The sequence below is a fragment of the Falco cherrug genome, chromosome 5, assembly GCF_023634085.1.
Source record: "Falco cherrug isolate bFalChe1 chromosome 5, bFalChe1.pri, whole genome shotgun sequence".
NCBI lineage: Eukaryota > Metazoa > Chordata > Aves > Falconiformes > Falconidae > Falco > Falco cherrug.
The window spans coordinates 65,991,648-66,019,245 of NC_073701.1; the positions used below are offsets into that span (position 1 = coordinate 65,991,648).

The following is a 27,598-nucleotide window of genomic DNA, read 5'->3' on the forward strand; positions in this document are numbered from 1 at the left end:
TAATTCTGGTTAGTAGAAGATAATGTGGAATTAAATGTGTATACATTTGTGTATGTGTTCCCAGAAAAGCTAATGATATGATTCCAAATGCTGAACATGTTCCCCACTCCTCTTTGTTAATACAGTGTTGCTTATGCTCTGCAATAAACTATTATGTCTGTGCTACTTCTGTAATTATATTTAATAATCAGCTCTCACAGTCCAATAGTATCAAACGTAGGAGTCTTTTCAACAAACTATGATAAATAGTTCCTTGCAGAACTGTTGTACTTGAGGAAGCTTTATGGCTCTCTTTGTAAGATTTGTCATTTTCTTAATGCAGCTTCAAAAAGCTTCTGAGCTTCGTTATGGACCTGTCACTGTATTTTTCCCTTCCCCCTCTGCCTGTGAGTGTAGCTGGGTAAATGAAGCTTAATGTGCCATTTCCAAGCACTGTGACACTCCTCCAGGGCTGGTTACATTTACTATTGCTAAAGTCTAAATAAGTGAGTTTTAATGAGCAGGAATGCTTGCTAATAGCCGATTCAGGTACTTAGCAGTCCATGTTATTTAACTGTGGTAGAATTACAGAACATAAATGGTCTGATGATTAATGGATGTACCTGCTATATATTGCAGCCTAATAGTTTTTGCCATTAAAGAACTATCTTAACATCTTTTGGTTTGGATGTGGTTGGGGAGAAAAGGACTTGCCTGTAGATTTGTATGACTGGTAACTCACACCTTAAAATGCTTTATATAATTTCACAACACCATCAATATATTGTTCCATAACATTAATGAACTCATTAGAGAATGGTGGTACTTGTGTACTTCAACTTCCTGAGGTGGCCAGCTCAGCAGATTTATTCTCTCTGCTTAGGACTGTCAAAAATAAATTAATCTCATCCTTTTAAGGTCAGAAATAAGACAGTGAATTAGATCTTAATCTCCCTTTTCCCCTGTCCCGTTAATTTAGGGCAGTGGTAAAGGAACCAGTAAGAAAAGAGCTTGACTGTATTTTTTTAAACACTTCTGATTTGTGGATGGACAGGTAGCAGGACGGGAAAAAAAAGGCAAAAAATAACAGATGAACAACAAATGAGCAAGAATGAAGAAATAATAGCATCCAACATCTGTTGTGGTTTGCGCTGAGATACTCCAGAAGATACTGCAGTATTTATGCAAATAGTATAAGGACTGTTTTGAACTGCAGCTAACAGGACACAGGCTGCTGGCCAGCAGGCTTGCTTATAGGGTCCTTTCTGTCTTTTTTCCTCTCCCATCCCATATTTCAACCTGACATCATCATTTTATTGTGTTGGATCACAAGAAGTTGTCAGGACACAAAGGGAGCTAAGCAGTAACTTTAGCCTTGATGAACCAGTAGAGAGAAAGGCAGTGTCTGTTTCAGCAGGTAGATTAAAAGACAATATGGGTGAATGTCTGAAGGAGATGCTGGCAACACCAGTGTTCTAGGTAGGGATGTTTTCGGAAGTTCCTGTATCCATCCAATGAAACCTCTCATAAAGAAAAGCAGGCTTTTCCAAAGTCATTGAACGCTGCCTCAGAGCTGGGTTAAAGTAGCTGCAGCATTTATTAAAGCTGTTTTCTGTTTCTATAGCTGGGAGTGTAGACAGAGGAGTCTGCATGTGCCTGTGGTACAGCATGTGGCCATGCCCAGTATCCCTCCTGTACTGCACAGCAGTTCAGCAAGACCTGACCTTGTGAGATTTCTGGTATTTGCTGCCTTCTGAGTGAAAAATACTGTAAGACTTCACAGCTTTCAAAACTGGAAGTAGGAAGACCTCAAAGCCTGGAAATCTGGGGTGGGGGGGAGGGGATGTTTGAGGGCAGGGGTTGTGGGCTTTTTTGTGTTTGGTTTTGTTTTGTTTTGGTGTTTTCCCTGGTAGCTGCAAATGCAGTTCCTGTAGAAAAACGAGTTGTTTGCATATTGAATTAAGCAAGCAAGGCCATCCCCTTCCTAACTAATGTTAGGTCTTATAAGTTGCCTATATTTTAACATCTCGCATTGTTTCAGAAGTTCCCCAGCTTCACAAAACTTCAGAGATTCCTGTTTCTGCCAGTCTGCATTGGGTAAGAAAATGAGTAAGTGTTTGAATACATAACAGCTGAAGTATCCAAGTTGTTCTGATCTGTATTGTGAGACCAGGATGAGAAGCCATTTCCAAGCATGGCATTTTTTGGTGGAGAATCTCTCTGAAAAAAGTTTAAATAAAGCCTCCAAATTTTTTGAGTGGATTCAGATTCACATCTGTGTATATTAGTGAAAACATTCAACACCATGGAATACCAAAGTTGTGAACTGTTAGCATGTGAAATTGGAGGGAGCAGGGGGAGAGCAAAGTGTGGGCATTCAGTGGAAAGCAGTCGTTAGGGTGGATTTATCTTTCTGGTATTCATCCCTGAAGATGTCAGCATTTGACCCAACCAACAGCTGTTACATCACAAAAGGCGCTTGTGTGGATGGTACATATAACTGCTCCCCGCACCCTACACAAATATGACAAAGTCTTAAGTATCAAAAGATACTTACTACAGCCCTGTACTGTTTCCTAGAAACTAAGGAAAGAATCTAGGCAATCACCATCTATAGTACTTGAATAATTTTTATGTGTGTCTTCATATATCTTATGCATCCTTGTGATTATATGATTTCTTGGAGTTGTTTAGCTTGGAGAAGAGAAGGCTCCAGGGAGAACTTATAGGATCTTCCACTACTTAAAGGGGGCCTACAGAAAAGATGGGGAGAAACTCTTTGTCAGGGAGTGTAGTGATAGGATGAGGGGTAAGGTAGGGGTTAGATTTAGATGAGATACTGGGAAGAAACTCTTTACCATGAGGGCGGTGAGGCGCTGGCACAGGCTGCCCAGAGCAGCTGTGGGTTCCCCATCCCTGGCAGTGCTCAAGGCCAGGCTGGACGGGGCTTGGAGCAACCTGGGCTGGTGGAAGGTGTCCCTGTCCATGGAAGGGGGGTTGGAATTAGATGGTCTTTAAGGTCCCTTCCAACCCAAACCATTCTATAATTGCATGATTCTTCTGTGGAATTAACACGTGGCCCAGAGTTATTCTTTAGTTCTATATTTGTACAACTGAGTTTGACCTCAAATTACTGCTGAGACTTCAGGCGTGATTCCCGTCCTTTCCTTTGTACCCTCTCCTTCCTTTGAGGAAGAGATGGTGGTAACGTGTAACACTGCAGCCAATGGAAATGGTAGCATGAGCTGCAGGTCCGTCAAATACCGAATGTGCAAAATTTTCTACGCAGGGAGGATGCAGCAAGTTTAATGAGCACATGGGGAGGAATGTCTGCTCTCTTTTGGATGATCTTTCTTCTCATTTTGGAGAGAGACAGAGGGTATTTTCCTCCCACTGAGCTCACACAGCTCCCTGAGGCAGGAGCCTGTTCATCACTTCTTTTCTCTCCTTGTACTAACAGGGTGAGGATGCAGGAATTGGTACTGTGGTGGATTCTCCCACACGTTCTTCCTGCTGATTGCTGTGCCCCAGAGAGCCAAATTCTGTACCCGTGGCGCTTCCTTTCTTGGTTTCTGAGTCGTTAACTTTCAAAATGCAGCACTTTCCTGAGAAAACACACGGCAACGGCAGTCGCTGTGCTGCAACAGCCATATCTGCACATCCATGATGGCAGGCTCTGACCTTGGAGCAAAGCACCAAAGTGAGATCTTTCTTCATTTCTTCTCTATGCCCTGGCATTTCTCCCTGATGACCCTGGCTAAATTGCATTCTATCTGTGCCCCCGTTACCAATCTATAAAATGGACACACTGCTGTGTGTCTTCCACCTATTCATTTTTATCTTGCGCTTTAATACCAGAGCAGAAGATGTAAGAGAGAGGAGCTTTCATCTGACGTCCTTGGTGGGTACTTAGACAAGAGGATAAGATCTTAGCTGGGATTTGTAGGTAAATAGCAAGGAGTGAGGATCTGGCCTGAATTATGCTTTAAGTTTTATAATATTGCTGTCTTCAAAGATGCTGAGGTACCGGGGGACTTGTTAAATCGAAACTTAAATTTTTATGAAATGTATGAAATAGCCACAATGACGAAGGCATGTTTTATTTGGGGTATTATTTGTATGGTGGATGTACACTGGACTTACACTCTTTTGCTTGCTGAATACACGGAGATTTCTTTCCTCCTTACCTAAGGAGGAATGAAAAATTCAGAAGTAGCAAATTTAGAATAGTGGAAAATGCAGCTTTTAAAAATAATCATGGGAGAAAACAACAAGCATGTTTGCTCATGTCCTTTATCTCAGTCAGCTAATCTTGCAGAATGTCAGCTTGTATAGAAATAGATTTTTACATATGAACTAGTTACATCACTTCCTAAAAAAAGAGTATTTAGCTTGTACTTAAATAGCACATTCAGAAACTGTTCATGCCATATTTCTGCTGCAAATATATGAGCCTTGTTAGGTAGCTAAGCTCTGTGAAGTATAAAAGGCAATGTATTTGCTGCTTACTGCATGAAAGAAAACACTTATAAAAGTATCAGTTTGAAACCTTTGTTTGTTTTTAATATCTTTATTTTTTTAAAAGATGAAATTGTTTTCTAACATTTTGATCTCTACTGGTCATAGGGAACAATTATAGGAAAAAGATATGCTAAAAGCATGTGATATAGAGGAAACAAAACCTTCTGTGGAATCCATCAAATTAGTCATAGCACACTGAATCCAAAATTGAAATCCCGTATTTTATCCAAACGTAGCTTGTTTATTTTGCTGCACTCTAACAAAGCTGAGAAAGTATCCAATTTAAGACCGGTAAAATATCTTGTGCCTCACAACGGTATTTCAATACGCATTATTAATTCTTCCAGGTCAATTCAGACATAGTCCCCCATGTGATTTTAGGTAGAGCAGAGACAACAATGTGTCTTTGGAGGTGCCATTTTTCAGCTGAAATGTGAAATCAATGTCCTGACCGTTCGTGGTCATTAAAAATCCCATGGCACTTTTCTGCAAGAGTAGAGGCATTGACTCCCAAGTCTTGGTGAAATTCCAAACAAGTAATTATATTGCTCCTGATACAACTTTCTTTTAAAAGCTAATTTAATTTTTCTCTTCAGCTGTTCTCCCTTGCATTAAGTGGGAAACCCTTATTTTCTCTTTGTAAACTTTTATTTAGTTCTGCTTTATACTGATAATTCATAGCCGCCTTTTCTCTTGCCACATCACTGATGCGTGTCTACACAACAGCGGTGAGCATGAGCACAAGCACGGACCCCTACAACTTAAAAAGCTGTTCATTGATGGTCTGGTTAAAAGCCATTGAAATTAATGGGATGTATCCCTTTTGAGTTGGTGGTCAGAGAAGTCATCACGCTGTAGCTGAGAGGCTGTAGTTCAGTGCTATGTATGTTTTGGACCCCTCTCTACCCTGTTTTTCTTGTGTTGCTGAGCGTAGTGTAAAGAGTTGGTGGTACAGTGTCCGCTCCCTGCCTACATGTAGGCAGAGCCAGGAAAGAGTGGTTGAAAGCATCAGATGTGGTGTTTGTTTTGGCAAGCCAGATTTGCCTGTGGGGCAAAACAAAAGAAAAGCTTCATGGTTATGCAGTGTTAGGTAGAACTTCCTAGTTATTAACATTATTGCAATTTGTTAACACATCTTACCAGCCCACTTGGCATATCCAGTTTGCCCATAGTGGGTATCCCTGGAAAAATACATATCCAAGTGATCCTCTCAAATACCTTATTTCTCTTCAACCTGTACTTATTTCTGTTCACAAATATATCCCTTTCAGTGTGATTAATGCTTGTGCCAGGTGTATAGGACTCTGTTTAGTAAAGGACTGAACATTTCACCCAAACCAGAAATATCAGCTTTATATTAGCTTAACCTTTAGGATTTTTTTGTGCTTTATGGAAAATGAGGGTGAGTAGTAGAACTAACTGCTGCTACGTGTCCTGGGGAATCAAAGGGATCATGGTCACTTGTCCTGGAGAAGACAGGACCTTCTAACCCTTCTGGCTGAAACAACTGCCAGCTCTGCTGCCTACAACCATGACCTCAGGGTTTGGATGCTTCTCTTCACAAGTTGGAAGATTCCCATATCCTGCATCTTGGGGGTTTTCTGCTTGCATTTGTGCTGCTTTCTTAATAGCACACCATACAGATCCCTTCTTCAGCTCTGCCCTTATCCTTATGTCCTTATCCTCATGTGCCTCCTGTGCTGTAGGCAGGCTTTATCCTCTCCCCAAAGTGTGAGATGGGAAAAGGAAGAATGGTGACACGCTTGCAGGAATGTGTTACTGCCTTTCTTTTTGCATCTCCCCCAGCACCCCGACAGATTGCTTAGTTTGAATCCATATGCTTTCATATTCACAACAAAAATTGTTTTCGATGGAGACTTAAGGCTTTCTAAATCACTGAGGGTCATGATCCTGCAGAAGAAAAAAATGTTTCTAAGCATAGTCTTGACTCGCATGGTTTGAACTCAGTACTTGCTAAGTTTCCTGGCATGCATCGAGCAGAATATACACAAAATTACTTCAGTTGCCCTTTAAACCCCTGCCATCTCTTGTGCCTCAGTTTACATCTCTGCAGAAGCACGATGCAGAGTATTAAACCGGACTAATGTGTTGCAGTTAAACCTCAGAGCTACCTGCATGTAGGGGGGTAACAACAGCTGCCAGTCAGCATCTGAGAGAAGAGGACCATATGATTTCTCTATGAACAAAACATTTAATACAAACACAACACTTCCCAAATATTCTGAAGAGTTTTCCTGAACAACTTTCTTTAAACAAAACTAATAGGCAGTAAAGTTTCTTTGCTGATTTTTATTGCAGATCTTCCCACTTCCACTTCACTATAAGGTTTGGACTAAAATATTTATACATTTCAGCTTTGGTACACATCCTACTCCAAGCCTACAGGAAGGATTTCTCAGCCTATAGGGAGAAATGACAAAATGTGTGTGTGGTTCTTGGTTCGCCCACACTGGCTTTCTGGGCTTTGAGGGTAGCTACACAGTCCTTTCTGGAGGAAGAAGGGTTTCTTCACTAGGTCAAAACTCCTCACAGGTCTAGTGCAAAATTTGTAAACCTGCAATCTGATTTTTTTGGAAGATCACATGTGACAGGGTAGCATTTTGGGGTGCAGACTTCCCACCCAGCACCCTCCTGGCTTCAACAGCACCTTCATCTTCCATATGTACGGATCATGCTGACCCAGATCGGTCCTGTGCAGCTGAACACAAAATTCTGGGAAATTGTAAGTGACCTTCCTGGAAATGCTGCAACAGCACTTAGTAATGTCACCCTCCACCTAACAGCTCTTCCAGAGTCTTTAGCCTTGTTCTCTTCTGTCCTTAGTGTTGTTGCTGTGCATTAGCTTGTGCCGCTTACATTGGCACTGATTTCACTGGAATTCGGACCAGCCTTGGTGAAGCATTTACGTTTGTTTACATCCTCACTTTTTCAAGGTCATCCTTTTGTATTACAGGCAGGACGTGAAAATACGGGGTCTTATATTCATTCTCCCTTTGCGTTGTATCGTTCTCTTGTTTTTATCCAAGAAAAAGAAATATTTTTTTTTCTGTAGATACAGTAAATTACGAGTTATATTTATTGTATGTGCCATTTGGGAGTACTAGGGATCTGAAAATTGGTTGTATAAGTCTAGCTTCACTTTCTTGAAATACTGCAGAATGAGTACCCATTATCTTTAAGTAAACTTTAAGGGTTTTCTTGGTGAGTAATTTGCTCCATAAGATTTTCTTTTTTAAACTCCCATGAAAAATATTTATAGAGCAGTGTTTCAATTCCTGATATTTATAGGACACTTACAGTGGACATTAACCATCTTCAGCATTCCGTGTACCATGTATTTCCAGTGACATTGCTGGGATAATTGTGTTTGTTTTCTAGGAAAGTAATAGGTTTCGTTTAATAATCTAAAGGGATTCTTGATTTTTTTTACATGGTTTAAATGTTTACTGAGTTGGTGAGAAAGAGTGAAATCTTTGGATAGTTGGGAACTAATCAGACTTCTCTTTTACTTGTGAGTTTTAGAGTTTTATTTGAGCTTGATCCGTACTTCAAAAATCTTTACCTTACATATTATTGTTTACAACAGGAATACGGTCTGACCAAATGTGAAACTGGCAACACAATTAATTTCATTTAAAATGTATATGCTAAAGGCCTGCAGTGTCTTTGTTTAACGTTCTGATCACATTCAGATTTTTTACCACCGTATTGACTATTTAATAATTGTTTTCATAATGCCAGCAGCTCTTGTAGAAAGGGTTATTTAACAAAAATGAAAATCTGTAGAAATTTAGATGCACCAGTCACTTACTGCTCTGCTCAGAAGATGACAGTGTGTTTCCAGGTTAGCATCCCCTTTTAAACCCAGCTTCTTCTGCTTCTTGCAATACCCCCCTGCAATTCGCCTGGTTGTTTCTTCAAACTGGATGAGCAACCGCTATTTTATAAAATATGCTCCCATACTCTAAAGCAATAAGGTTTGTGCTATTCTGTTATTAGAGTGATAATAGGTAGCTAAAGGCTAGGGAGTCCTTTTAGAAGAAGACACAAAGCAACACCCGGACTGACTTTTTAGTCCAGGTTCTTTCCCCAGAAAAGCATTTCAGTGAAAGGAGATGACGCCTGTGATTAGTGGTGGAAAGGAAAAATTTCCAGGCTGTTGGAACCATTTAGTGATCTGGTTCTTTAATAGGTTACAGAAAACGTCATGCTAATTCTTTGAACCGTGTAAGTCATGAGTAGGGCTTGAAAAATGAGGTGGTATGATACCAGTGTGCAGAAGCTTAATGAAAATAAAATATCTAAAATGTACAGCTGTATCAAATTACCCCATAGAAGCCAAGTCTGTATTGCTCCACTCTAATTTCATTTTCTTATCTCTACATTCTCTTCCTCTTGCTCCTGGCTCTCACCTTTGATGTCATTTACATCATGGACTTTGTTCATCACAGGCACCTGCTGAGTATGTACCAGTCTGCCAGGGTGGGAGCTGGCTCTTCTGAGAGGGCTTAAATATCTTGCTGAACGGTGTGTGCAAGAAAAGGGTGTGAGCCAACTTTTTATTTTTTGCTTATTCCTCTTTGCAACCCCTGAGTGTGGTTCTGATTTGTGCCTTTTGAAGCAAAACACTGGGAGGTTTAAGGCAACCTTCTGTGACAGGCAAACTGCACAGCTTGAAGATAGAGACTCAATGAAAATGCAAAGCCATGCATGTTTAGAGTGACCATTTTATCTTCTCTGACACTGTAATGGAGTCTACAATTGCCAGTGTAACCATTAAGGAAAAAGCCTGGGTGTCACTGTGGGGTGCTCAATAAAAAAAAAAAATAAATCAATAATTAAAAGACCAAGATCCTTGTAACTGCTCATGGTTCATATAGTGCTAAAAAGCATGGGGGATCCAGAACTAAAGAGGAGTTCTGAATTATTGTGGGTTTAAGTATAATAATTCTCTAGCTGCCCCATCAAAAAACAGTGGCTTCAGAGCATGGTAAAACTCTACAAGAGCCTTCAAAACTATCTTCCTTTTTTCTTTTTTTTCATTTCCTCTGTGGAGTCATAAAGACAATAAGCTTGGGGGTTCAAACTGTATTTATAGGGTTTATACCCTCACAACAAAAATGTGTAGGCTTGGTTTCATACTTAGATATCACTAGGTCCATGGTTTTAGGAATTGTTAAGGCAAGGAAGATTTTGAGACCTGTCTTAATTACCTCCACCCCCCAAAAAAGATTAGATTACCACCATTACCACCACCACCACCACCTCCCCTGCGTGTAAAAGTGGATGGAAGATTTTCTGTTCCTCAACTGTAAACAAGGAGAAGAGAGTATTATGGTGAGAATTGTCCCACACCTCAAGTTCAAAGCTACAGATGTGAAATTTTGCCATTTGGATCTCAGCTGAAACAAATAGTATATGAACTAACCAGCTGCCTTCCATGCAGCAAACATAAACATAGGACGGGGATTTCATAACCGGGTGAGCAAAGTGTGCGATGAGATGGACCTCTGCTCAAGTGGAGTAAATAAGCCACCTTAATGCCTCCTTTCTGGTTTTTTTTTTCAGTATTATACATGGGAAAGAAAGGAGAAACGGGGAGCTATCCAGCTGTTTTCCTGGTGTTTGGAGAAAGTCGAAGCAAACGTGCTGGGGAGGGAAGCAAGGACATATGGTGGTGGTTGTAGATCTGGGATGTATTTTAAGGGCTGTGTGCATAGGTAATAATAATGTATTTAATTGTGCTTTAATGTGACATGCCGGTTACAGTAGACCACTTTCACTATCTCATACTTAGTTTCCCTCAAAGTAATTGCAAACCTACAAAACAGATTCAAACAAGTAAAAAAAATAATCACATCTTTGGAAAATAAGTATTACCTAAAACCCAGTGTAAGAAGATTTAACATTAACATGGTTTTTTTTTCAGTGCATGACATGGTTATAAATCTGTCTAATATATTGCTTTTGCTGCAGCACTGAAAAAAGGGAATTTTTTCCACTGGAAAATTGGCCCAGTGCTACATTTTGGCTATGTAGGATCATGCAGAGCTGGCATTTGAAATGGTGATAATTTTATGCCTAAAAGATGAGTAATTGAACCATTGAGAACTTTATTCTGATGAAATCCTTAGATCACACTCCATCATCTGTTTTTCACATTCTTTTGTATATGATCGTGCGGATACCACATCCGCAAGCAACATATTTGCATATAAAGCTGCGTATATGTGTCTGCACTCCTATAAAACACAAGCAGTATAAAGGTATCTTTAAAATTTTATAGCTTCTTTAAACAGAAGCTAATTTTCCCTCGCTTTGTGTCTTTCAGAGAGACTGCCACAGAGTTATCTGGAACATTACCAAGGTAAGCAAGTTGTTCTGAACTGCATCTGTGTATCGATGTCTGGAAGGTGCTGAAAGAAGCACGACCTTTTGAGCCAGAACATGATCCTTTTCCTAAGGAAAACTACTGGGATACTGAGAACTGGGGGTGCAGGGAGGGGAACACACAGAGCATGACAAAGGGCTGTGAAATACTGGCACAACCAAAAGTACAGAGCTTAAAGTGACACATCCAAGTTGCTCTGAGGCTTAACACAGTTGTGCACCTGATGAGAAAAATCCCAGATGTGGCTTCCTTCCAGCTGTGCAATTATACCCGTTGCAGGTGGTTTGGCTCTTGCTTTAAATTTCACCTGAGGGATGAGTGGAGGGAAACTTAGGAGGCAGGAGGAAAAAACAGTGTGATTTTAAGGCTTTTTCATTTGGAAAGCAGGAAAGCAGCTAAGACCAAATTCTTCTATGCTGAGAAAGCTTTTCATAAAATAATAGAACTAGACAAGACTCCCAGGCTGCAAAAGAGGTTTTTGAAGAGAGACCTGCCTACAGATTGTCAGAGGATGCAATAAAATGCTGTAATCATGCAGATAAAGAAAAGGGTGGAGAGAAGGGGAAAAAAATATCTCGTATGGTAACCTGTCACTTAGCAGAGATGCTTGGTGAGGAGAAATAATGGTGCTCTCAGTCATCTTGCATCTTCTGCCACCAGTTTTGCTCTCTGAGGAACAGGGGGTTTTAATGGGGTCATGGTTTTGCAGGTTTTTGTTATCCTCTGATTAATACCAGCATTGTAGTTCATACAATATATAATGTAAAAAGAATATTTCAACAAGAAAGTCAGTTTTCCTTAAGCATGGTAGTACAGGGAAGTTATTTCTGCTTCTAAGGCAGAGAAAAAAATGTCTTCCTGCCTTTTTGGTGCCTGTGGTGTGTATTAGTTGGCTTGTCTGTATTGACAAGCTGTAAAAACATAGTTTTTCTTTCTACATGATGCAGTTTCCCCCCTCTGTAAGGTATTACTTTCTTCTGTGGGTAGAAATTTGCGTGATTTATATCAGTTGTTCATTTATTAGATACGTTTCTTTTTAAGACATACCATCACTTATATCCTCAGTTGTGCAAGCAAATATTCTGGTGAAATTTTGCCAAGCCTTTGAAGTGCTGACCAGTGATCAGGCCTACCTGACATGTAAAAGATTTTATTCACCTTCATTGAAAACTAATTGAAATTCTTAATACGTATTAAAAAAAATAAAATTAAACCAGGGATTCAACAGAGCAGCTGTCTCCTTGATTGGGAATGTCAATAACAACACTTAGCTGAATCTTTTACTTGGTTTAGTGCTAAAATATTTCCAGTTTGACTGCATGCCGCAATTGATTAGGTATTATATGACTAATACACTGGAAACATGAAGTCCTTTTACTGCAGAAATGAATTTCACTTTAAATTAAAGTTAAAATGAGAGAGATGGGTTCTTGAATAAACATCCAGTTTCATACTTGCCATTAATGATTGCCTAAATGTGTTTTTGGAATTATTACCACAAGGCTTTAATTTCAGCTGTGGCAAGATGTCACAGGTGAAAATCAGATTATACCAGCACTGTGCACGAGGAATTGTAATTGTGTTATAAATATTAAAACCAGTGATCTTGTCTTGATTTAAAACAAATGTTTACAGCTGTGTGCAGGTTGGCTAGTCCTCAAGCCTTCTTGGGGATTCACCTGTTACTTCATTTCTCTAAACAAGCAGTTCCTTGCAGGGCTTTAATCTTATGTTGTGATGTATTAATCTAATATTTTTTGTTCTTCTTTCAAACTTCAAGTGAACCATTTTGCTATTATTAATTCATAACAGTGAAACAGTCTAATTTCCACACCAACACCACATCTTCCACCTTCACTCTGCAACTACTTTATAGCATATAACATTTTAGGTGTTTCACCTTGAAATGATGAAACTAATAAACACTTTTCCATAGTGTGCTGGTTATATTTTGTCCAGTGGGGCAGAAAAAGCCCTCTGTGTACTAGAAATCTAACTCTCACCTGTGCAGGCAAATATGATGCCTTTTCTCAGGGCAATAATGAGTTGTGGATCAATTTGTGGCCAGGACTGATCAAATCCATTTCAAGCATTCGTAAACCTGGTGAAAGGGTTTTCACTGCACGCGATGTAAGTGTGAGCAGATGTGTCTGTACGTGGAATACTTTGTCTGACTTTCAGGAAGGTTTAGGCACTAGTGGCACTATTTTTTTCTTTTTTATCCTTAAAAAAAGAAAAAAAAAAAGATTAAAAACATTCTCAAAAGCTCCTTCTGAATTTTACATAGTTGCATTAAAAAAGAGAATTTAGGGATTTGCTCCCCAAATCCCTGTAAATAGTCAGAAGTTACAAAAGAGATTATTTTGACTATTTTCTTGTCTCCTATAGTAACCAAGAGAAGTTACATATGTGCATTTCAAAAAAAGCAAATATAACACAGTGCCTTGGTAAATGGGGACTTTTTAATGTAGTCATTCCCCATTAAATACTGCTGATTGTTCTCTAATGATTATATTTAAGAGGAAGAAGAAATTACCTTCTTGCCACCAAAGAATGTGTGTCATTGATAGGCAAAAGTAGAAAAATCTGAGTTGGTGGAAAGCTAATAGATTAACTTTGCCTGTAGAAAAATATAAAAATATTCAGCACAATTATATTGTGTCAGTTCTAATTTCCCTGTTATTTCTGATGGTTTGGGAAAGTTCAGGCTAGAGAAGGAATTGAAAATTTAACTTAAAATATGATAAAGAAGTTTTACAATTTTTATATTAAATGACATCTATGAATGTATATTGTTTTTTTCGAAGAAGGGCTTCTTGTGTGTAACAGCACATCAAAGAACAGATCTTCACAAGGAAAACTTTATAATAATATTAAGTTGTTCATTGCATGACCTATTTAGAGTACTCAGATACTTCTTGTTGTAGACTACATAATTAAATTTTAAATGGAACATGATAAAGAAATTATACTGGTGATCTCTAGAGATTTGAATACCCTATTTGGATCTTTACAAGAGTGTAGTGAAGGCATACTTTAAAATTTAATAAAGGACTGGCCTATTTTTTTTTGCTTTTAGATGTTCTATAGCTGCTATGGCAGTCCTATTTCAAACTGTATTTGCTCTCAACATTACATAGATGGAACCTGTGATAACAGGCGAAACTAGAAGTATTAGAGGAAATACAGCTTAACTTGAGAAATTCACCATTTAAATGTGATACAGAACAATTAATGAATGCAGATAAGCTCCTAACATCCTGTGGTACCTAAGCTTGTAACCACCCTTTCACAGACCAGGATCAGAGCAAAGCGGTTTGAGGGGAGCAGTAAATTAATGAGGTGGAGTGCTCAAGCACAGTGCAAAAGCCCTGTGGGCATGAGGGAGATGATGTTTGTAGCTTAAATGAGAAAATACTCAGCTTCAATATCAAAGGAATTATTTCAGTCTCTAGCCACTTCTGTTTGTTTCTGCAAAAGTTACTTTATATTTAAAGAAGAACAAATATTTTAAATATTGACTAACCGCATGGATTGTTTATTTGCTTAATACTAGGTTAATAATCATAACAGAAGTAAAAGCTGGGATACTTTTCTGCTTTTATGTAGTGGCTAGATTTTGCATTTCACTTGGGGGGGGGGCAGGGTGGGAGTAACATTTAAACAGGCACTTCCTCCTCTAAGCTGTTCTTGTTTACTGTTAAAAAAAAAAATTCAAGAGAATAATTTGCATAGATCTTTTTCATAGAAAAAAATGTAGAAAGATCATTGCAGCCCCTGCTTAAGTCTTGAGCATTAGTCAGGAAAACTTGTATTTTGAGGTAAAGGCCATCTTTAAAACTGTCATTTAGCAATTTTTTTAGAAGGGTGGGAGGAAATTGGCAATAAAATGGCATGGATACACTGATGTAAAAACAACCAAGTATGTTCAAAATGGAAATTTAAATCTTTAGCTTGTCTTAGAGTTGTAATAACTTACAGACTTTGTATATTTTAAATGAGTGGTCTGGAATAGGGTATAAATTTTAAGTCCCCTTGAGCAGGGGTTTTATTCTCCACCTTTCCATAAATTCCTGTAATAATGCCTTAAGTTCCATTTACTGTAGAGACTTAATGTTCTTGCATGGCTACAGCATTTTGAAAATAGAATTTAAGTATTGAAGTCACTTTGGTACTTTTGAAAACTGTTAACGTGCAACTTCACCATTATTTAAATCTAATGCAACTAAGCTTTTATCTAAAGGGAAAAGAGTTGACAACCCACCATATGACAAGCAAAATGAAATCTCTTGATCACTAACTGTCAGCAGTCTTTCTCATACCATTGTGTTAGGGAATGATATGTCTTCCAAGGAGCTAAGTACACAAGGTTTTGAATCATTTCTGTCTTGACAGCCTAACACAAGTAACTACTTGTAAGTGCTTGGATGAATTATAAAATCTATGTGGCTCTGTAGAGTGAATTAATAAAACATCTATGGGCATTTTAATTACTATAAAATGAAAAGGATTTTTCCCTGACAGTAATAGGGGCATGGACTATAAGACCTACTTGACATCTCAATTGCTGTCTAAACTGGTTTTACCTGGGTGGTGGGAGCTGGTGTTAGCTTCTGTGTTTGTTGTCCTGGTTCCCTTCCAGCTGAGGTCTTCTGCTGAGCAATTTCTCTCTCAGAACACCAGGTTGTAACTTTTGCCCCTCATGTTTTATATACTGTGGAAGTCCTCTCATGTTACTGGTGCTGCTTTGCCAGTCATGGCAGGCTTCAACACCCGTTCACCTACACCATACATGTGTCTGTGCCAATCTACAACGGAATTTTCCTTACCTTGATGTAATATTTACCGAAGGTTTATTCTCCCTTAAATAAAGCAGGGATTTGGCATAGTCCATTTGTGACCCTCTCTTCTAATGGAGAAGTTCTGCTTTCCACATCCAAACCCCTTATCAAAACTCACTTTTGTTTAGAGACATATAAATAATAGGTCAAGAAAATGTTGCTCATCCCAGGTGGCAGGCAGTGGTAGCTGATAACATTAAAACTTCTTGAATGTCAAATTATATGCAGCTAACCAGAGTTAGTCTTTGGAAATGATACCTTGTATCTTTTCTACAGCCACATCGTTAAAAAGAAAAGAAGATTCCAGCTCTCGATATTTAAATGCTCTCAAGTCAACTGTCTTAAAGAGCAGTTTTTCCATAATCTGGATGCCTGCTATTTTCTGAAGAAAATCATTATTTTAAATTGAGACTTCAATTTAACTAATCACTCCCTTTAATAATTTTTTTAATTATTTTTATGTTTGACCTTTCTCTATGCCTCTGATGCTTATTTCAAAATACTAATTTTTTCCATCTAACCTTTGAGCTGTTTTTTCAGTACTGCAAGCAGGGCCACCTGTTATTACCCATTGTGTGTGCTGTATAGGAATACCCTGATGTTTGGTGCTGTAATACAAATTACAGTAATTATTTGGGATAGTAACAAGCTTGATGTTACTGTAAGTGAATCTGGGCTTTTTGAGGAAATACTACACAAGTACTCTCTCCACTATTCTGATTTTTATTTTTTTCTAAGTAAAACTTCAATATCATTAAAATGTGACATGGAGTTATTCCTTCTAGTAGCTGTTGGCATTTTTTTGTTGTTGTTGTTTTACATCCATTTTGAAATATAAGTTTTACAGCTAATGTTAATTTTAAAACACACTTATGTGCAATGTGATCCCTTTTTGAAGAGATATTTTTAAAATCTTAAGAGGAGCCTAAGGAGCATAGAGGTGATTATCCATATGTGCTTACTGATGTCTTGCATTCAAAAATTACTAAGATACCAACGGCAGGATTTACATTGCCTAAATTTAGCTATCACAAATGTCCTCAGTCTGAAGAACCAGGGAAGAAATGAAGAGAATAGGTGCCTCATCTCAGGACAGGGTGAATAACCTTGGGGAATTGTTTTTCTTTCTCCATTGCCTGAAAGTGGAGCCTGGGGGAATAGTGTAGGCTCGATGTTTCACCTGATGATAGCTTTAATTTAAGGTGAGTTCTAGCAGCCTGAGTTTTATAGGTGTTAAAGTGCCAAGTGACGTAAGGCAATGCCTACTGGAGTTTTGAGGACATTGGCATGTCTAACCTCAAAAAACTTTTGATAGTTGGTACTGAATTCCTAAATATAGACCCTGAGAAGGGGGGTGGAAAGTCAGACAAAAATGATTGTTGGACTTGATATGGCTCTGACCCAGAAGATGGTAACTCCTCTCACAGAGCAGAGTCCTCAGAAATCACAGCTCGCAGTCTTGAAACAGCTCCTAATTATATGTAGCCTTTGAATCTCAAAACAAGTGTAAGTGATTTTACTCAGTGACCTGGGTTTTGAACCCACAACCGTTTTTCACCAGCAGTTGTTAGCATCCCTCAAAAATGCTAATGGATCTGACAGCAGACCTTTATCTTAAAAGTCTGTTAAGGATTTTATTTTTATTCCCTATTGTAAACCTCTAAAACTAGAGACATATTCCTTTCTTTTTTTTTTCCCCCCCCTGTTATTCACCTTTACCAGACTTCCAAGTGACTTTTTAACTCAGCTTACAAAGTGCTGCCATCCAAACATACCCAATAAGGATAATGCACGGCAGAAATGAAAGGACTCGGATCTCTTCATTTCCATTCCTGAAGGTGAATTCCAAGATCATGATTATTTTTATTTATACAGTGCCTAAAGAGTGCTAAATACTTTATGGAACAAATAAAAAGACCTCTCGTAAAAGGCATGTGTTCCTATAATCTAATTTTAGTCTCAAATCAGGCAGTACGAATGCTAAGCAGCAGGGCCTGAAGAAAAATGGAAGGTATATGAGGGCTACACTAATAAGACTGAGCAGTTATTTAGGTTCATTACCTGTTCCACTTAGTAGCCCTGCAATATCTTACTGGTTTAAGTTAAATTTACGTTGGTCTGTGGAGAACATTTGACTGACATGGGAATGGCATTTCTTGGGTTTGCTCAAAAGAGCCTTTGAACAACAGTTTGAATGAGGATAGAGAAAAGGACCATTACAAGTGGGTTTTGAGAGGTCACTCCTGTGTAAGAAACAGCAAAGGAAACCACTTTATAATACACCTTTTTCCCCTCCCCACTTTATTTCTTAGCTCAGTTGAAATACTTGTGCTCCGAGTTAGCCATTTGAGTGTATCCTGTGCTTAAGCATTATTTTAGCACTGAAGATCATGAGAACAACATTATTTAGAAAGTCAGTGCGAAGGATGAAACTTTGTTTCACATAAATATGCATTTGTCGTCGGGGGTGAAGGTGTGTACGCATCAGCTTCTGGAGAAGCAGGCCAGCAGCTGAGGTCAAGGAGAGCTCTGTTAACACGGCAGAGCTGAGAAGCTGTCTCCTCTTTGCTACAGCATAGGCAAGGCACATATCATATGGTATGGTGTATATATATATTATTATATAACTTGGAGTATTGGGTGTTTTATAAATGAGCTGCTGATATACAGGATTATTTGTGTATCGTCCTTACTGTTGGTCCCAGAAAAGCAGTAGTGAGATACATGGGTGGAACAGTGTCAGGAAACTGGCACTGATGCTCCTACAGCAGCAGAGATCCTGGTTTAGTGCTCTCTTCAGCATCCTCTGCCTTCTGAACATCGCTTTTACTTATGAAATAATAGCATTGTAACATTTACAAAAATTCCAAAAGATTCGCTATGAATTGCAAGCAAAACTTAGACAATTCTTAGTGAATTATTTCAAGAGGTTTTAGAAAAAAACCCACCCAAGAACCCAACATATTCCCCACTGCTCAAGTTTAACAATTTATACATCATCTATGTTATATTAAAAATATTTTTACTGGAGTCCATAAATGTTACACGTTTTTAAAAAGGAATGATCACAGTGAGACTAAATACGTTACATAAAGCCAGGCGCAAGACCTGCAAGCAGTAATTGGTAACTGATTTTTATTTTTTGAGGGCACTGACTTGAGATTCCTCCTGTGAGATGATGCAGATTTACCTGTCTGTGTCTCGCCATTACAAGCGGGCAGCCCTGAAAGATTTTCTGTGGTCAGCAGCAGAAGAACGTGAGCCCCAAACTCATGTTCGGAGCAGTGTCTCGTAGCAGTGCTTCTCTTACTAGCGGTGACGTTTTGCTGGTTTGGAGCCACTGAGGACCTACCCCACTTTCTGTGTACATTCTCCCAACGTATTTTGCAAGTTGTGCCCTACACAGCACTTCTACAACAGCAAAGTGCCGGCACAGCGCTTCTCTTAGCTGGCTTATGATGGAAATATTTTTCATTCAGACCCTTGGAATTTTTACAGCTTTTGCACCATTTTCTGCAAGGAACATTTAAACCTTAGCAAAGCCATGATGTTGTAGAGTGGATGCAGATCGTGTCTGCCATAATCTAATCTTAATGAATGTCCGTGGAGAAAGGAGGGGAAAAAAAGATACTAGGCTTCACCTAAAAGAAAATAGAGAACTGACTTTCAACTCTTTCTGATTGTTTTGCTTCCGAACTTTTAGATGCTAATCTCACAACGGTTCACGTGCCTAATTTTGGAGAATAGTCCTGCTGATGTCAAAGTGATTACACAAGTCAGTGTAATTTTAGCATGAATATTGCTGCTTACTCATTGCTATGAAATGAATATCATCTGATTTGATCCCGACTTTGTGACTAAGACATATCTACTCGATCAAAAAAGAAGAAACACACATAGAAACTTGGGTTTGGTAGCATCTTCTTGAAACATGAACTGAGAATGATAAAGTGGAAGCTTAAAATAAGGGCCTAAAGGGCTACTAATACTATTTAGATACACAGTTTGGGTTAATCAAAAGTACTGGACAACTGCAGGTGCCCCTGACTGGTTCAAAGGGCAAGTGTGCTTTTCTGAATCAGGCTATTAATTCAAGTTCTTAAAAGGTAGCTGTGACATTTAGGAAATCTACTAGGGCTTGGTGCCCAGGACCTCATCTTTTAACTAGAAGTTAAAAAAATTATTTTCTTTATTAAGATTTTTCTGTTGGGGGGTACAGAGGCACCTGCCCTATTGTGCTCGTGGATGCAAAGAAGGCTGTGGCTTATTTCAGTCAATGGTAGCTTGCATTCCAGGATCACATGGTGAAGTAAGCAGAAGTTCCTACAAGTGAAGTTTTATGTAACAAAAATGAAATATTTTTTTCATGTCATGAGTAATTGAATCCCCAGATGTTCTCATTCTGTATCGATGGCTGGGGACAATATGACTCTAGATAGACTGTGACAACATGAATTGATTTCTTTCTCTTTTTCTTTTTTCTTTTCTTTTTTTTTTGTTTGTAATTTTAAACCTGCAAAAGTGACTGTAGTTTTTTGTGGGGTTTTTTTGTTTTTGTTTTTGTTTTTTTGTAGCTGATTGCTTGGAGCTGACATTACAGGCTGTGCAGCTGTAAGAAAGACCTTCTCATTTTCATTGAGGGTAAATAAAATAAAATATTGCAGAAATAGCATTGCTTTTCCCTGGTCCTGCCCCTGCAGACAATAAACAGAGATAACTTGGATAAAGCAATTGAATTTGGAAAGGCATTCGCAAGGTGAGATGTTTGTTGCTAACACTGAATATTCAGAATGTAATAATAAAAGTAATCATGTTACAAAAAAGCCACCTGTTACGTTTTCAGTTTTTATCTAAAGCATGAAGTTCACTTTTTTCTTTCTGAATTTATAGCAGAGATGGGGAGTCCAGCTCCTTAGAAACCTTACTATATTCAAGGTAGCAATTCCTTATTAAAGTAGAAAAAGACCACACTCACTAATGTTTCTAAAGCTGTTAAAGATTAATGTTTCCATGAAGGAACAGAAGTAGAAAAACTTTTAAGTGCTTGTTAAGGCATGCACACACAGCGCATACAAGCAATAAGTCTGTTTTGCTGAACTATGAAATTACACTGAGTAATTTCTCTAATAACAGAATAGATATTGCACCTATGACCCCAGAGGAGCTCTGGGCTCAGTGCAGCAGCCGGCCCTGGCATCAGCAGAAACTTGTGCAACCAAAGCACGGGCTGCATGCTGAGCGGTGGAAAGACAAGGAAAAAAGGTGGCAACAACAGAAACTTGACATGCAACTTGTAAATGTTCTGGCTGATTTAAAAATTCAGAAAATGATTAATGATTAAGGTATTTTATTTACTGATTTCGCCCCATGACCTATTCTTGAGAGGAACTGCACAGTTGTGTCCAGAGCTGTGTGTTTGGCAGCTGCTTCCTACTTCCAAAGAAAGTGTTCAATCCACTATGAACATACAGTAGCAGAAACTCTTAATTGGCATTTCACGTTAGCTTTCTTTTATAGCTATGATGCAGTAGTGATGCTTTTCCTCTGTGTTATGGAGAATGCCTGTGGAAATAATAGTTCAGTAGCTGGAGCAGGAAAAAAAACCCCACAGTATCCCTCAGGATAGTACTGAACATGCAGAAGTGGGAAATCATATAAGAAAAACATTCAGTTAAAGCAGCACCTTATATCTTCTATTTCAAAACTTGCAAGGTGAAATAGAGTGATGTGGTTTAAAGGGGATATTGATTTGGCTGAGCTATGCATGAACTCATGCCACAACCCCAGTACTTCTCCAGTCTCTGAACCTCTTAAAATTAATGCAGGGGTTTAAGATTGATTGATTGAAGTTTTTTTCTGTAAAAAACAGGGAGTCTGATGAATGGCAAGGACTGGAGGTGATTAAAAAAAAAAAAAAAGTTATTTTAAGACTGAGAAAAACTTTGTCAGTTGTATTTTCTCGTAGTGCCATATATTAGAGCAAGGCAGCAAGAGACTTTACCTCATTTCTTCTCCCTTCCAGTTTATCTTGTGAGTGATTGACTTTTTTCAGCAGCTCCATCAGGTAATGTGACATAAATGGGAAATAAATTTCCATCATGAATTTGTCTCACAGTGCGAGGGACATAAGAGACATTTTAAAGATATTCACCCATTTGAAAAAAACTCAGAGCTCCAGCAGGTGTTGAAAATCCAGTGGTCAAGTTTGGGTTGCTGTTTTAATGCGGGTTTTCACATTTTGATCTGAAGTAGGTGATGTTTTAATAACTTGTGGAATGCTGGGGGACCTTGGTGGTGGGTGCTGGATAGCAGACAACATGTGGCAGGAGCTGTTTATCTTTACAGCAGCGTAAGATTCTTTAGGAGGAAGCCAGTGGTTCATCTCTTTGCCTGGTATTATCTAGCAGCTGCTTTGAAAGGCTGGCAAAGTCGAGAAAGGGCAGCTATGGAAAAAAATACCTGCAGGAAAATCCTCTCGGCCCCTACCTGAACGTCTTTCCACAGGAATAAGATGCTTTGTATTGTTGTTTCCTGTGGGGTTTAGGGCTTTTATGACTTCTTGATATTCTACCTTTTCAAGAGATACAGTTGTCCAGTTATCGTCTGACTTTCAGCTGTGATGCTTTCTTTGGATGAACCAAAACCGAAAACATGTTTCCTTTTATAAATTCAACTTTGGATTAACTTCATTCCGTGAGACAAGGCACAGATGTGAAGAATTATGGTTAGAGCTCACAAAAACAATAAATAAGGAAAGGCCTCAAATTCCTGTTTCTTATTTGTTTTTCTTCTTTTTCTTGCTTGCCTGTATTCCATATGCATCAAAGTTGATTTCTTCTGACCTTCTAGAGGTTTGCAAGATTTATGGTGTCTATGAATCTTATGGTGAATCAAGTCTAATATATTAGAAAATTAACTGTCCAAAGCAAAATGACACACAAAACAAAAGCCCAAATTCTCCACCAAACCCTTCTTTGGTATTATTCTGCCCTTGCAAGAACCTCTCAGTGTAGGTAGGTAGTTGCATGTGATTTGCCTGTGTGCAGTACTGCCTGTGCAATGCTCACCAGTGGCCTGCTGCTCTCAGGCATGCAATGCATTAGTCACCTTTTGTTTCTCTCACCCTGTTTTTTAAATCTTTCATACATGTAGAAATTCTCAAAATGTGCTTCCCCCAAAAATATCTGCTCTAACCACCAGCCACCTTTAGTGGTATTTCCTGACTGAAAAAAGGGGATTTTATCACATCTCCCATATATGCTTTATGGTGCTGAGACTTGATAACTGAGATACAATTTTAGAATGACAAATCCCCCAGGGAAGCGTGCAGATGTACTGTGCAAAGATTCTGACACTTTGTGCTTTATTTGTAGGAAGGGTATGAACACTTTCTTCCCTTCTTTTTAACAGAAAAGAATATTACATTAAAAAATAGACTTGTTTCTCTTGTAAAACTCCTGAAGAATATGTCCAAGTTGTGGCTGAATGATGTACACGTTAAAATGGTTCTCTGCCACGCATCAACCTAAAATGTGGAAAAGATACCTGGTAATTGGTGATCTCATTGTCTCCTTTCTTTCAGCTAAATCTGTAGCCTTTTGAATGTGAAGTGAACACTGCAGCTATGGAAATTCAGTGAGATGCTAGTAAAGGATGCTATTGATGGCATGCTCCATACTGGAAAGCTGTCTTGTTATTGAATGTTAATGTGACTTAGATATGTAAATTATATTCAAGATTTCATCAGTAAGTCTTTAATATATCTAGAAACTATCTTAAAGCATTTAAATAAAATGTTAATTGAAAGTATGGAATACTGTTAGCAAGCTCTTTCAAAGAAAGCTTCAATTCAAGGCACGCAACAAGGAAGCAAGTGCTCTGATCTAGTCAAACAGAACCTCCCATGATAAAAACCTATAATTGTTTTAAAGTTCTCTAAAAACCTACATCTCTGTTCTCATCTCATCCCACACACTGTGATATTCCTTATGTTCCTCACTCTCCTTTCTCAGAGCTGACTTTCTTTGTAGCCTTCTCCCACTCCCAGCGTGCTGCCTTCTCTCACCTCCTACGCATGGAGCTGCCTCCTGCTGCCCATACAACAAGCACTTTTCTACACATCTCAGCCCTTTCCTTTCTTTGAGCTTGTCTGCGTTGAATTCCCCATGAAGCTATCAGGATGTCTTGCCCTGCATCAAAATCCAGAAGGTGAACTTTGTTTCCAAACCCAGGAAAGCTTGGTAATAAGCCAAGCAATGAATTTAGATCTTCTGAGAGCATCATCAGATGGAGCAAATGACTGATCTTTATATTTAAAAATAAACCTATTTTAAAGAATAAAGAGAGAGTGGTTGAGCTACACTGCATCTGTCTAGTGCTTATGGAAATGCTGTCACAAGTGGCAAGGCAGTTCTCAGGCAATGTTGACTTCAGTGGTTCAACTTCAACCAACCCAGGTCCAATTCATTAACAAAGCTTGGTATTAGTCTGAAGCACTAGATGTGTGGGAACACAGAAGCACGAGCATCTCTTGCTGCAGCACTGGTTTTGATTGCTACTCCTTACCTACTCATTAAGCAGAGGGACTTTGGAGGTATTTGCTGTTACCTTCCTATCTGCAGATGGTCTGCAACAGTGACAGCAGATGTTCCAAAAGCGAACATAAAGGGAGGTATTATCACTTCTTAGCTATGCTTACAAATTTGTGGCAAGGTTACTATTTAAAGTATGTTCTTTTGTGACTGCACGAAATATGTTATTATCTAAATTTTGCTGGATTGATGGAGGGGGCATCAAAGGGATGTGGCACAGAGACGTTTCTCTGCTTTGGAGTGGTTTCTTTCTTTCAGAGCTTGTATGAATCTCGTAGGTTTGGGCAGAGGTTGCATGGATTAATACCATAACCTGTGACTTGTGCTTCCATGACTGGGGGGCAAATAAGGGCAGCCACATGATAGTGTTCAGCTGACAGGAGTTTACTGGATAAGGCTGAAGAAGCGCTTGAGTTCAGGAAAGACGTTCTACACTGAAAGGCAAAAATTAAGTTGAAATAAAGTGCATTTAATTTTTGCATGTTGAATGCATATCTGACAGTAGAGGAAAACTGCCATCTAGAAATGATTTTTACAGTCTTTTTTCATAAATCACTACAGCCACAGATCAAAGGAACCTGGTTTTTTTTTTTTTTTTTTTTTTTTTTTTTTTTTTTTTTTTGCTACATCTTGGGGAGGCCACTGCAGGACTGGGAAGCTCTTGAATGGCTCCTGACCATCTCTCCAAGCGGCAGCGACTCAGGCAGGCTGTGCTGCTTGAACTGTGATGCCTCACGGGTATGACTGAAATGCACAACCCACCTGGGCAGGACCCAGCTCCTGAAGGTGTCAGGATCTTATCAACCCAAACCATACATGAGGGGTGAAAGCTAAGGTCCTGCCCATGCTCTTCCAATAAAAGCTTCCATGCTTTTCTAATAAAAGCTTCTCAGTTTCAGTGTGTCCTTGCTGTTGTGTTTTACTTAAAATGGTTGCCATTGAAGATTTTTTTTTTTTTTTGGCTTTGCACCTCACCTATAAATGGAGGTTTCTGACAGCTTTTTCTATGAGAAAAAAAGAGAAAAGAAGAGGGCAAATGCATGTAATCCAAAATTTAAATATAAAATCTAAACTTTTTGGTAGGGAAGTGAAAATCTGAACAGCCTTATTTCCATGGGAAACATGTTGAGTTTCCAAGTGGTTCTCCACTTGTGTGACTCATTGCTGGTGTTTGTGCTGTTCCCACTTGGCTTTGAAACAGTTCCCTAGCTTCTCAGGTGAAGGGATTCATCCCACAGACCTTTACGGATTCATATTGGAATGAGCTGAATCATTCATGTCTGTTTTCACTGCTGACTTGAAGGGCATCTACGCAACAGGGTTCCCATGGAAAAGTCCATGTTGAAGACAGGTGAAGTTAAGGGGGAAAAGTTTTGCTGTTGTCTTTGCCTCATTTTAGAGAGGCTGTGATTACAATTATTTTCTAGAAATAACACGGGGAGTGGGGAGCAGGGGTGGTGTACATGTCCCACCGCGTGGTACCATTTGGCAAATCACACAAGTTAGGCTGATGAATTGAAGACTGGTAAACTGAGAATGTGTTGTGTGGTTTTGAGCATTAGATGCTAATGAATACATTCTGGCTAGTGAAACAGATTTAATTATCTTTCTGAGAGTAAGGGACTGTCATGTCTTGATATTACTTGCATGTTGGGAAGCAGAACTAGGAAAATGCATTTAAAAATTGTACCTTGCTTATCTGGTTTAATTAGAGGTCAGTAAAATGTAATGGGAGGAAAAGAGCTGATGCAGATATTTTGAGTTTGTTTAGATTGAATGTGAATACAGGAAGTTCTGTAACACACAGCTGAAGGTTATACTGGGGTTCACTTAAAGGGGAAGGTGACTGTATGGGGCTATTACCTGTTAGGGGAGGCAGAAGAAAAAAATCATCGTTCTCTGCAAAGCCAAAAAGCTAGTATTCATGTGACTGTTCCTGCATGCATTGCAGCTTACATCTACTCCGTGTAAGTTTTCCTGTGTTCCAGTCTGCTGTCATCCCCTTAATCTCTGAATACACCTGTGTAATCCAATCAGAAAGTAAAGGTCTATCAGTTACTTCTGTTAATACCCTTGGACAGATTGCTGTCTCATTAGAAAGACTCGGCAAAGTAATTCAAGAACTGTAAAGCGCTAATAAGACACTGTCTTTAAAAATGGATTGGCTAAGTGGAAAGCCTGGCAGGTCCCCCGAATGAATATCTGGCCACAGGCTGGAATTATTTCTGTGCTAATCTCCTTGGTGTGTTCAGAGGATCCACTCGCATCTTGTGGAGTGGGAGGTTTGGAGGCTGCTGACCCATGAAGAGCTCCCATCTGTGGACTCAGCTTGCTGTAACAATGTCTGGTGGGTGGCTGAAGAGTTTGCCATTTTCTGCAGCTACAGTCCATGGGCCAGGGAGTAGTCTATGAACACAGGCATATTCCAAATATGCCCAGCCCTAAACTGTATTTGCATTTCACTAGGGTGATGTATAGGCTTTATGTAGCTCTGCTGTGCTGAAGTGAGCTGTCAGAGCTTATCGCTGTAGATTTGTTTTTTTCTAGGCATCCTTGGGAGAGGAAGCTTTGGATTTTAGAAAGGGAATGGCAAAGAGAGAGCTGACAAAATCAGAAACTCTGCACTTCGCTGAAAAGTGACTGGGCACAGCTCTTTAAAGCACAGGGTTTGCAATTGTAGAGAATTGATCTGGAAGAGAAGCAAATTCCATCCCGACTAAATTCAGATTTAGATTTAAAATGCTACTCGCATGGGCACCACTAATACACCAGCCAAATTCACTCCATTATTAAGATAAGAGACTGTCAGGTGACCCCCATGAAATGTATTAACATAATGTCAATAATGAGTCTTTTTATAGGAAGGTGTTGAGGAAATGCAAGCAGAGTTTGTAATATGGTACTACACTTCCAGCCTGGCTCATTTCTCATTTCACAAAGCGTTATGTGATGGATCCATCTGTTCCCAGGAGATGGGAGTGTGTTGGTGCCATTTTCATGGGAGACTTTGTTTCTAGGTTGAAGCTTTCTGAATTCTCTGGAAGTCACTTGAGATTTGGTATTCATTGCCTGGGGCTAACTATTGCCAAGACTCTCCGCAGAGACAGCAGAGATTGCCTTTGGGCTGGGTGGGGCCTTTACTTAACTCTAACAAGGCTCATTAAAGCTTCAAATCTCTGAATGCACATTCGAAATTGAGTGACAGGAACTTCTGGGAAAGTTTTGTTGAAAAGCCTGGCATAACTGAGTAATTA

At 39.1% G+C, this 27,598-nt stretch overlaps 1 protein-coding gene across 3 annotated transcripts in view; it reads left to right on the plus strand.

The window, feature by feature from the left end:
- CELF2 (CUGBP Elav-like family member 2) overlaps positions 1-27,598 on the plus strand; it is a 376,856-nt gene that overhangs the window by 56,888 nt on the left and 292,370 nt on the right. For all 3 annotated transcript variants that reach the window (XM_055710556.1, XM_014283718.3, XM_055710559.1), the window contains one exon: positions 10,853-10,888. In XM_055710556.1, coding sequence (XP_055566531.1) covers positions 10,853-10,888 — 36 coding nt within the window. Of the gene's footprint in view, positions 1-10,852; positions 10,889-27,598 lie in introns of those variants that run through there.